This window comes from Centroberyx gerrardi, unplaced genomic scaffold (genome assembly GCF_048128805.1).
Source record: "Centroberyx gerrardi isolate f3 unplaced genomic scaffold, fCenGer3.hap1.cur.20231027 Scaffold_462, whole genome shotgun sequence".
In the NCBI taxonomy this organism is placed as follows: Eukaryota; Metazoa; Chordata; class Actinopteri; order Beryciformes; family Berycidae; genus Centroberyx; species Centroberyx gerrardi.
Genome location: NW_027605283.1, coordinates 1 through 12,688, shown reverse-complemented (window position 1 = coordinate 12,688; position 12,688 = coordinate 1). Strand labels below are relative to the sequence as shown.

General features: G+C 39.5%; 1 protein-coding gene across 1 annotated transcript; it reads right to left on the bottom strand.

Moving 5' to 3' along the window:
- Nucleotides 1-140: 140 nt before the first annotated feature.
- On the bottom strand, nt 141-12,478 carry LOC144538395 (intermembrane lipid transfer protein VPS13A-like; the record flags this gene model as incomplete). Its single annotated transcript, XM_078282432.1, has 16 exons — nt 141-1,634; nt 1,943-2,017; nt 3,078-3,201; nt 4,114-4,199; nt 6,609-6,723; nt 7,511-7,634; nt 8,052-8,097; nt 8,316-8,479; nt 8,988-9,063; nt 9,491-9,604; nt 9,818-9,899; nt 10,045-10,190; nt 11,258-11,371; nt 11,672-11,786; nt 12,219-12,288; nt 12,397-12,478. Coding segments are annotated over 16 exons (1,584 nt in total), but the record flags the coding sequence as incomplete, so codon positions are not given.
- Nucleotides 12,479-12,688: the final 210 nt, after the last annotated feature.

Below are 12,688 nucleotides of genomic sequence, written 5' to 3'. Positions count from 1 at the left end.
TTTAATGAAAAGTGCTTTCGCGTGTTTGAGATTTTCTGAGGTAAAACAGAGAAAACAAGGGAGACAAAGATTCTCTAAGAAACCTATAGAGACAGAAAGCTCTGTGACAAAACATGCTTATTTGAAACAAAGATATTTTATTTTTCTGAAAATGGCAAAATAATTCAAGCCACTGCAGTGATCATGTTGCTTCCCGAAAAGATAAATGACAAACAATAAAGGCAACAGAAACATTTAGCTACATTAATTGCAATGCACCCAAAACCAAAAGCAAACCTTTAAAATAAGTCAGAGTAAATAGCAGCTGATGATAATAATAATTGCATTAGTTTTTTTTTTTTAAATATACTTTTCTCTGCATAACTCTTTGTCATAGTTGGCATTACATACCAGCGGTATAAAAACATAAAAATCACAAAATTACAATCTGCAATGCCATAATACAGACTACTGTGTGGGGATTGATATATACACATATGGTATTATCTTAGATCAATATACAGCAGATTGATACATGTCAGTACAGTATAAAAATAGCATGCGTCTCTAAATCACACACTGAACAGTCTTAATCTTGCAGAAACGTATAGAAAAACTTTAGGGAAGTAAAATGAAACAGGGGTTTTGGGGACAGTAGATCTTGCACTATGCATATTATAAAGCCATACTCAAACCTTTTAATTAGTAAGACATTTTCCCTTTTATATAACCCAGTAAAATAAACTAGTGTAAAACACATTAAGGTTATCAACAGTGCTACAACAAACATGGTTGATTAGCCGTTATTCAAGCTGTGTTTTCTGCCACGTCTCACTAGCTGCATCTCTCAATGCTAATTGAATATAAAATGACAGACAGACTAGTTTCTACAGTCAAACACAATTTGAAATATGTTCAAATAATTGAAATTAGTGACTTTATGTGTGCTTGACTGAACATGGCTAGTAGAACAACTGCAAAGGAAAAGCCTAGGAAGTTTAAAATGCACCAACTGCACCAGCATTCGGCACTGACGCAGATACTGAGAGGATGTGTTCTTTAACTCAGACTTGGGTTAGTTTTCTACAATGTCAAGTTGTAAAAGAAATCAGAAAAAGACATAAACAATCATCTGTGTTTGAAAACATGTGAGAAAAAGGACAAGAAGTGCAATCAGAGCATGAGGACACTAAGTTTGGTTCAATGCATTCTAAGATGTATGTAAGTCACCAGTCGATGAGAACACCTTGATTAAACATTTATAGCACTGCTATAAGCATGCACACACATAACTACTCACTCACTCTGTCCCTCACTCCCTAACACACACGCACACACACACACACACACACACACACCCATACACACATACTAACAGACTGACTGTTAGTACAACATTGTTTGTACCACTAGTCATAAATGGAGGTAAACAAAACTAGCATGCAGTAAAAGAACAAAGGCACTGGCACATTGTGTGTGTGTGTGTGTGTGTGTGTGTGTGTGCGTGTGTGTGAGAGAGTGAGAATGTGAGTGTGAGTGTGAGTGTGAGTGTGAGTGTGTTGCTGTGCGTTTAGTTTTTATCATTTCTTGGTGCTGGTTTCTTGTCAGTATTTGTGTAAACTCTCCCTTGCGTCCTCCAGCTTGGTAAGAACCCACTGTAAGCAAATGAAAACACATATTAGCATATTGTACCACAATGATTAACTAACTCTAATTTAACTGTCCCTTGTTCTATGAACTGGGGTAAGCAGCTTGGATGCACCAATCCCTGGCTTAAATGTTAGATGGAAGGGGATGAGTGAATGAATAATCAAGTGGGCACAAACAGATAATACATAGATATCAATCACAGACATGCAATTCTTCAACAAACTATTCATTAAAAATGAAATGCTGAATATATACATATATATATATAAAAAAAATGAGTAGGTGAATTTGATACTACAAATAGACAGCTTACCTTGGCTATCTCAGGAGTTTTGAAGTTGATGATTTTCCCAAACTCTTTGGCGTGGAAGACTGACTTGACTCTTTCCTGCAAAACATAAAAACACAATGAGAATACCACCAACCAGAAGTCATGTATATTATTGCTGTAAACCACAACAGTCCAATCAACATTTGTGAACATGAGCGAAGCTCTCTCAAAGCTGGAAACCTTGTGGTAGAATATGAGATATTGTTTCACCCCAAAGTCAACTTTTCAGGGATTACTAAAAAGCAGCTGTATTTATAAACGGCTATCTGTGGATTTTTTATATTCTACAATGGATTTTGAATGGCCCTGACAGATCAAAGGGTGATTTAATAAGGGAAATTTAATAAAAAGGAGATTATAAAATGTAGGAGATTATAAAATGGAGCTATGAGGTTTTAAGAGGTGACAGAAGTGTTGCCTGAATTCTGAAATTAAGTGATATTCCCCTTTAAGCTGCACTGACTGTGAATACTATGAATACACAGGGACAAACAGAGACAAATGGCTACCAGTGAATTTCCTGTGTGTGTGAGTCCGATCAAACAGAGACGTAAAGTACGGTAAGCTGATGCTTCTATGGCTGTGGCTAATGTATTCATTTGAATATTGACTGAACTGATCTTTAAGAGGAGGCATGGATAAGAGTGAATTTCTCTTCAACACAATTCATTCAGAATATGGCAGGAAGGTAATCACAACTGGCATCTTTAATTCTCCTGAACATGGTTCATGCTGACAGAAATCATCTCATTTCACCTGCTGAATTGCAGTGTGGATTTGCTCTGAGTGGACCAAATAAAAAGCAACTGATGACCTGTTGTGCCAGAATGATTTCATCCAGTGTTTGTCAAAGACTGGGTCAGGATGAGATTAAACTTGCTCTCCATGATATACTGAATGAAGTGGGTATCTGAAGCTACTTGCATTTGATACATGAACTTTAGATACCAACACTTCTGGCCATACCAAGGCCTTTCCAAGTCTCTGCAATGTAGTAAGTTGAATCAAGCACTGTGACATTGTTGTGTAGCAGCTTATGTATATTTCTTCATAAAAAAATATTTTGCAAATGTTGGTCTCCAGACGAAAAGAATGACAGTTTCTGGTTTTCCTGTACCTTCGCCTCGATGCGAAGCCGCCGGTCCTCTACGATCATCGGATCCTTGGTGAACTCATCGAACAGATACTGCCACTCACAGGTCAGCTGGCCAAACGTGCCTTTGGTCACAAAGAATATGCCCCTGGAAAAAAAGAGAGCAGAAACAAAGATTATATTAAGCAAGGAAAATCCCCTCCGACGAGACCACAGATAAAGGAATATACGAGTGACACAGCAGAGATAAACTGTAGACACACTGTGCTTAGACAGGCTAACTGACAGAAAGAGAGGCAAATTCATATAGATCACATAAAACAGGGATAAGTGATGATCTCAATTGGTTGGGAAAAGACAAAAACTGTTTGGGTCGAAATGTTGTACTGTACTGAATAAAGTATTTAGAAAGGAGCTTTAATCCCCTTTTTGGAATCACTTTTCATGACTTTTCATCCAGCACCTTGCCTAAATCTAGTTTGGATGTGCAAACCTCTACCACCCTTATTGTACTGGGCAGCTCCCAGGTGCGAATGAGTGTTAACTATGAATGTGAAGCAGGCCGCTGTGGAAAAAGAGCAATGCATTCTCAGCAAACTCTCTATGGATAAATCAAGGTTAAAAATACACAAACAATAAGAGAAAGAACATTCTACAGTGTGTGGCAGTAAAACAGCGATACCGAGTGTGTTTACATGCACACTGTTATCCTGTTACTGTTCAGGATACTCAACTAGCTTATTTACCTTTGTAGCTTTTGAGTAGGAGCACAGAAATATCATTTACAATAGCCCAGATAAGCTCTAGACCTGGTTAAGAAGAACTTGAAAAATATATCCGAGGCATCTATACACCTTATTCTGTAATTGTGGTCTGCATAGGTTCATTTTCTGTGACGATTTTCACAATATTTTCTTTAGTCACATATACATGGATGTTTGTGAACATGATTTGAAGACGATATAAACTGCTTGTCTTAAATACAACCTTATATGAGCTGGATATGAGCAGAATACTGTGTGCTTATAAACGCACTCAGTCACGCAACAAACACACTCACCTCTTGGTAATCATAAGGAAGTCGGACTCATTGACCTTGGCATGGGCAAAGTATCTATACTTGGCAAAACGGCCATTCTCAATTTTCTGTAAGAAGAGAGAAAGAGAGCAACTGAATCATTTAAGACCCACAGGAGTCGAAAAATAGCCTCGACATTATACAGTACGTCTGAATTCAATTTAAATGGTGAATGTCTAGGTGTCAATGCTCTATTAGATAATGCCAATGTGCAAGAACTAGTGTGTTTTTCTTCTTCACAAATTAAAATGGAAATTTATACACATGCTATACAAATCATTTTCTATCCCATCATCCTCTGCAACACGAGTGGATACATACCTGTGCAACAACATACTCTACTAAAAACGGTCTTGACAAGTGTTCATGTATGTTGCCGAGGTGACAGGGAAAGGTGGGATGAATCAAAGACAATGCAAGGAAAAACTTTCTAATGTGGACATTTTATTGAGGACAAGAGGGCAGTGATAGGTGGCAGTGAACGACTGACAGAGTGAAGAGAACAGACATTTATGAGAGAGGGAGAGATCAGAGAAGCCAAGAGGAGGAGGGGCAGAGCATCCCATCTGATGAATGCACACATGCTGAGCTGCTGTTCCATTTTTCAGCCCAGTTCTATGAAATTCTATCCGACTTGGCTTTTCGACCTCTGCCAATTCATGGAAAGCTTATCAACAACAGGAAAGATCTGTTCTGTTGAGTGTATGAAGATGATGAAAGAAAAAAAGAAAGGCAAAAAAAAAGGGGGGGGGTGCTGGAGTTAAATAACAAATGAATGACATATGGTTTTTTTTTCCACAAAGACACACACAAATGTCAAGTCTAACACACATTTCAAGTTAATAAACAGCCAAAATTATAATTATACATAAAAACAAATCTCTGGCCGGGACAGAAATTAATTACTCAAAAGGCTTTTCTTTGGTTTGTTCAAATCTCCCATGAGAGCACTCGCAAATCGACAGACACCAGGCAGAACACAACACCAGTATAGACTACTAGACGGACAAAGCATAAGCACGCTACGCTACGCTAGGGTTAGCACTTAGCAATTCACTCCTAGCTGCCTTCATCATCATCATCCTCAGCCTCTGTGGCAGTTCTACTCCATTCAGTGAAGGCCAATCTCCTCTGTGGACATGACAAGAGAGAAGACAGAGCCGAGGTCAGAGCAGAGAGAGAGAGGAATAAAGCCTGTTTCTACCCGTTCATCTCTGGGCTACGTTCATCTACTCTAGTGGTTCTCAAGTGGTACAGAGAGGCACACTGCGATGTTGTGGAGTGACGTCGGCAATGATTTGAGATGTCAGTGTCAGGTCAACAGGTCTTTGGACAATTGTTTTTAAATAAACACCAAAATGATCCTTCAATATCGTCAAAAGATAAATACAGCCCGAGGCCAAATAAGCCACAAAGGTTCAACTCAACAGCTACAGCAAGGGGATTGAGGGGAACATCTATGATGCTGATCCATAACGTTAACGTTAAGGCTCACAGCTTCACAGAAGTCAATTTAAAACCTTTTCTAAGCTACAGTAAAATCTACAAGAACAAGCAACACGCTACTGACACACAGGCTCTCATTCACACTCAACTTAATGTGCTAATCAACAATAAACTTGGCCAAGTCACTGCCATTATTACAGGCAGTTTTGCTATTGCCTGAAAGGACAATACTTGCATCCAAATAATAGCACAATTTGCCAAAGCCAGATACACATCACAAGGCCCTACAACAATAATGTTTTTTGACTAGAAGTACAGGGCAAAAACAGAGAGGTTGTCACACAACTATTGCTCTGATGCAATAAAATACAACATTTTCACCAAGACAGGGTGACAACATCTGTATAATTAGTCTCAATAAATGTCAATTTCTGCTTTGGAACTGTGGGTGTCCCTGCACTTCTCTCTATTTTTGCCGATGTGAGTGTTTACTTCCACCTCTCCTTGCAACAACAAATACAGCCATGGAAGTGGATTAATCACTGAATGTTGAGTTGAATCACAAACTATTGAATCCATAAACATGAAAGGCCAATAAAACAGCTAAAATAGCTAAAAGGCTTAGCGATAATTAACATCAAGTAGACTGAAGGAAGGATGGTGTAGAAAATGCATTAGGGGTGTGGAGGAGAGGATATGAGGATGAAAAGAAAGTGTTCCTGGGAGAAACCAAAGTGGACACACACACAGACACACACACACACACAAATACACAAGGTAGACACACAACAGCAGCGGACCTGGGCAAATTTAAAGATGGTTTAAAATGTTTTTGTTTAAAGTGCATGAGGGACGCTTCATTTATCTCATTGTACAGCCTCAGAAATAGTAAAATCCCTTTCAAGCAAAGGTGAAATAGAGCCGTCCTGCTTTCAGTTAAGTGAAAACTGAAAACTGACTGAATATTCATACACATATTTGCCCAGGTCTTACTAGCAGAAGCCAGGCTGATGATGAGACTTTTGCCCTACCTGGAGCATCTGACTGCCGAGGCCCTCCCTCTCCTTATATGGTCGTATGACTCCGTCCTCGTGGATGAAGCGAGGAGGACGCAGAGATTCAATATCCTGCGAAGTCTCTGCCGCCCTGATGATGGGACGGGACGTACAAACACGTTACGCTGTGGGACGGTACTGTGCAAAAGTCTCAGGCACATGTACAAAAGATTCCGTAAAGCGAAGATGCTTTCAAAAATAATGAAATGAAAAGTTTCTAAATATCAAAAAAGTTACTATAAAGAGCAGTTTACTGACACACTAATGCAGAAAACAAATAAACATCTAAGACAAAATTTATATTAAAAATGTAAGGTGCCTAAGACTTTTGCACAGTACTGTAGCTGTTTAGTACACACACATACTGTATACACACACACAAAAGCAGACTATACACTGTACACATGCATACACACTTACTGATGCGAGCACACAGTATGCCTACATACACAAGCACTCACATTCACACACTCACACACACACACACACACACACACACAGGCCCAAGGCACACCTTAAACAAAATGGCTCTTCTTTGCATATGGCTTTACACTTTGTTTTATATCTGGGGGCTACTAGCTACTGAGATGGGATGACATTTTGAACTTGAATGCTTTCTTGTACAAGTGCAGCAGTATGCAATAAGTGATTATGTTCTTATTGTGTTATACAAGCCATTTTGTATTATGTCTTGCTGTCCCATCCCCCCTGTGAGACCACCACACATCCAAATCAAATGTATGTTTTTTGATACAAATACAAACGTTATAGAGCCACTGAGTGCAAACACACACACTGACAATTTGTATACAATGGCATGCACATTCGCACACATGTAACACACACATGAAAATGCATGTAAACCCTCACACACACACCTCTTGATCCCTTGGAAAGTACTGCTGGCCATGTCTATGATGCCTCCTGTAGGTCTGGCTACTGCTCCAACCAGACCCTTCCCTACGCCCTTAAAGAAGCCAGCTGCTCCCTCCTTCTGGGCACCTGCGCAACAAACACACATCATCACATATCTTGAAAAAAAAATATGAAGATCTCTTGAATAAGAGCCTCTGTAGGTCTAGGCCAAGCTAGTCTCTTTATCTTTTAGAGTGTATTATGCCCTTTCACTTACTCAGCTGAAAATCAAATTATGTAGTCATGCTATAATGAAAGACATCCATCCTATTGGAAATCTTGACATTAATGTGCATCTATTAGCAACTTCATAAATTTGTTTTAATAAAATTACAGCTTCTTGCTCCCACTAATGGTTTAAATCTCTTTTGGGAATTGTGATGTATTTGTGTACTTCTAGGACATATGACATGCAGTAATATGAGAGTTAGAGGGTGTCTCCTAACACCCCTGCCCCCTCCTCATCACCCTTTAAATTTGTATGAGGTGTGAGACTCAACATACCTTTTATGGGTTTGGTAACAATCCCTGTGATCCCACTGACAAATCCCTAAGAGGAAAACAAGACACAATTCAAAACAAGGGTCAAAGGTATGTTTCTGGCAACACAACAGGTTTTGCTGATTAACACAGGTTATAGTAAAAAGCAACCTCTCTTAGGTTTCTGGTCTGTTTGTTCCTCTACCACAGGATCACTGAGTTATACACTGGTATTACTAGTTCATATTCCTCTATAATTCTGTCCTGGTCTCCTCTGGTCCTACGTACAGACACCAGTCCCTTTCCGCCCCTGGTCAGCCCCTCTCTCAGGCCGCTCGGTTGCTTGTTCATGGCCTCTCGTCTCTTCTGCTGGTATTCCTCGTCCATCGTTATGGCAGCGACGCCCTTCGCCATGGCACCTGTGATCCTGGAGGCCGCACCCGCTATGCCCCCTGGGAGGCAGATACAAATCTCTGTAAATCTTACAAATCTTAGATAATAACACATTGCAGGAAATGTGTTTCCATGCACACTATTCTGGATAATAACTTATTATTAAGGTGTCATGTGGGATAAACTGTTTACATGCATCTTATCTGCATATTTTGTTCCTATGTAAAGGAATAAACACAATATTCTGAACATTGTCAGGTAAACCAAAACCCAACAATATGTAGGATAAAGTGTATACATGCAGCTGTATCCAGGATAATATCAATATATCCCAGGAAATCTTATTAAGGTTTCTCCTAGTTGGAATAAGACCCTAGTCTGGCCATTGTACAAAAATATGATGTTTACATGGGCCGACTTAAAAATAGAATACTTGATTATTCCAAATATTAACACTTATCAGTGTTCATGGAAATGCCTACATTAAGGTATGGTACATCAGGTGAAGAAGAGCAATTATAGAAGAATAAATACAGAAGATGAATACTGACAAAGCCCAGTTCTTACCTACAGCTCCCCCGACCAGAGCTTTCACCCCGAGAGCCATGCCTTCAACAAACTCCTCCGGCCCCTGGATGGCTCCCTATAAAACCCCAGAGAACAGTTACAGGTAAAGGAGCCATCGAGCTACTGTATGTTTACATTAGCAGGACTCTAAGTAGCCATACTGCTAGAAATGTCGGCACAAACCTAATGCTGAAATTCAGCTACAATGGCACATTAAGTCTGCTTTAAACCACTGTATGACAATGCAAACTTTCATGTTTTACTTTATGATATCGCTGCTGTTGAATGTAAAACTGATCATCCATCTTCATTATACAGTAGGTTTTCAATGGCCTTTGAGGACCTCTGCGGTCCTGAAATGTTTTTAGCAAATAAAGGATGATGTAAACATTCAACTTAAGTAACAAAAACAGTAAAACACCAAAATGGAAGTTATGTTTTCACACCACAGTAGCATTATGTTACGTATGCCCAGCTAGTCAGCACTAGCATTGTATTCCTACCTGATAGGGCTCATAGAAGAAGGCCTCCACTCCCTCAGACAGTCCTCTGATCAGCCCAAAGGGATTTCCCAGGACATCCAGACCCAGCACCAACACATACATCTGTTTAATAGCCTGAGATACACATACATGGACACTGGTAAGAGGACTTGTAGCGACTAGTTAGATGAGTTGATGTCCAGTCCATGCACCTATTCATACTTGATGGCCTGAGAGAAGACATGATACACTATGGGCCACTGCAGTCTGTGGATTACTATTGCCTTATTATTGTTCATGCAAGTGTGTGTCTGTGTGTGTGTGTGTGTGTGTGTGTGTGTGTGTTACCTGCTTGGAGTAATGTCTGACGACCTCCCACTGTAGCTGCTGGGTGGTACAAAACTGGAAGGTCAACTCAAAGAAGGCCAGCCTGAAATAAATGACAGAATCAGAAGCAGTGATGTGGATGTGAACAAATAGCTGTGTTTGAATTTATCCCACAACAAATCACAAATAAAAAGGACTAAGTGAATGCCTGTGTGTGAGTTTATCTGAGTGTTTGTGTGCATCCGTACTTGAAGACAACATCCTGTACATCGGTGAGCGTGGCTCCGATGCTCTTCAGCAGCAGGTTAAGGGACTGGACAGGAATCAGTTCTTTGTCTCTCTTCTCCTTCAAGCCGTCCTCCCCTCCCGTACTCAGAGACAAACTCAGGTGCAGCTGGAAATACAGTAACATGATTAATTATTGCTACTTCTAGTGTTAAATACACAACAGTAATATATTGTATACCGGTGTCTTGCCAATATCTATTTGTGGTGTTTGGGGATGATTTGGATTCATTATGGCTTTTTATTATTTTCTGTTTATGCCCCAATTTCGGATCTAGACGGTTTTAGTTCAAGTTGTAGTTAAAGTTTTAAGAAGAACAAAATATTCTTATTTGGATACTCCATTACATTGCCTTCATGCTTGTTTCTGTTTTGGGGGGAAATTCAAGTCCTAATTTTTTAATTTCGCAATTTTTGAAGCACTGCGGGCAATTGTTTTGCAGTGATGGACAAGACAAGTAGTTTGTTACTTATTAGTCGTTATTCATTCCATAATTAATATTATGACTTTAATTATTACTCCATGGGAACAGTTATTCACTACACTATGTGTACTTTTCTGTTACACTCTCAAATAACTTAATTGCCTCGCCTGTGTACTTTAGTGTGAATCAGGGTGACCAAAGAGTGTAAATGTCCAATGTTCTTGTCATCCTTTTGCTCAATAAAATCAAAGTAGTGGGAATACCTCCAGCCAGAGAAAGTAAACTTTTGTGACATTTTTTCATACGGGCTTCACTCATGAAGGTTGGACTAGCTCAGGGTCTGCCTGCGAACTACTAAAAGTGGAGGATGATTAATCATGATCAAAACAAATCAGGGGATGGTGGTGGGAAATAGTTCTTAGATAATCTCTTTTTGAACTGAATTGAATTCTCTTCTTGATTAATACCTGTAATATTATTACTGAAATTGAAACAGTAATTTGTTACATTACTCAATTGTGGAAAAAGTAATAATATTACTTTTCACTTTCTATGAATATATGGAATAATGAATGAAAATGAATAGAGTAAACACTGCTATAAACATTTGCATGTATTTGACCATTTCCCTCTGGAGGATGCACTGAAGTCACAGACTCATATGGGCTATTGTAAAATAGAGACATAATAAAAACCCACACAAACGCACGCAGGTGCACGTGTGTGTGCACATATGCACACATATACATACCTTGATGGGGGAAATGTGGAAGTACTCATAGAGGCTGATAGGAGAAGTGTCAGCAGCAGAGACTGGGTTTAGTTCTGTCATCAAATACTCTATGTCCTTCTCAAACAGTTCCACCTAGAGGAACAACACAAGCACACACACACACACACACACACATAAATATGCATGTAAAGGCAAAGACACACACAAAAGTCAGGATGGACCTCAATGACCCTTCAAAATATTGAAAAGGCATGTATTAACTTACAACAGAAGAAAATAAAAAAAGTGATGTGCAGTACTTTGTTATAGTGAAAATTTGTTAAAAAGCCTTTTTGTATCAGGTCATAGAACCTCATAAATAACCTCAGGAGTATAACTGTGTGTGTGTGTGTGTGTGTGTGTGTGTGTGTGTGTGTGTGTGTGTGTACTGACCTCCTGTTCGGAGCTCATGGTGCTGGCGTTCTCTGGGGTGAACAGGTCCAGGATGGCATACAGGAAGCCCAGATCCACCTTCAGATCCATCTCCTGAATCAACACCTTGAAGTACCTGAGGTGGACAGACACACCAACAGCCATTTAGGAGCCAACTTGAGAAAACAAGTCAGTCAGTTTTTTTTGTTTTTTTTACTATCCTGCCACTAGTAGATTACAGGTTTATAAGTTTAAAAGCTTGCACAATTGCTTCGATATCACAAAAAATATTGTGATATTCACAAAATATCGCGATATTCACAAAATATTGCATATCGGCCCAAGCCTAAGGTATGTACAACGTAATAGGATCATTACCACGTGGCAAAGTAGCGTACGATAGGAGCAAATTTATAGTGCTTCATGACAAATAAGAGGGGTGGGGGAGAGCAAGAGAGGAAGAGGGAGAGAGAGAGAGAAAGAGAGAGAGAGAGAGAGAGTGTGTGTGACAGAAAAAAATGAGAGAAAGCAAACAAGAGAGAGAAGGAAACAGTGAGAAAATAATTACTTGATGCGAGAGATATCAGAGTGTCCCGCTGCTCTGGTAACAATGCTGATATCTGTCAGGGGTTTGGGTTCTGCAAGAAAAAGGAAAATAAAAAATAATATTACAGACTGAAGCGGTGCATATATACAACAGCGCATAATGCTAATCTAAACAGCATATATGAGGCGGATAGACTGACCTGAGTCCATGGTGACAGACTTAGGCAGTTTTACGGGGTAGAAGACGTAGGGGAAGATGGCTCCTGGCAGCTGATTCTGGATCTGTACGAGGAAAAGATTATTATTATTAAGGCTATCAGGTTGAATAGAAAACATTTTAAGAATTTGTTTCTCTGACACTCTCAGGACTCGAGATGCATTCGAGGACAAGTTCTGAGGGAAGGAACTTCGGGCCGACTTGTAATAGTGTAAGAGTAAAGGAAGTGGAAGATGGATACGGTTGATACTGTGATCCATTTTCACCTCTGTCAG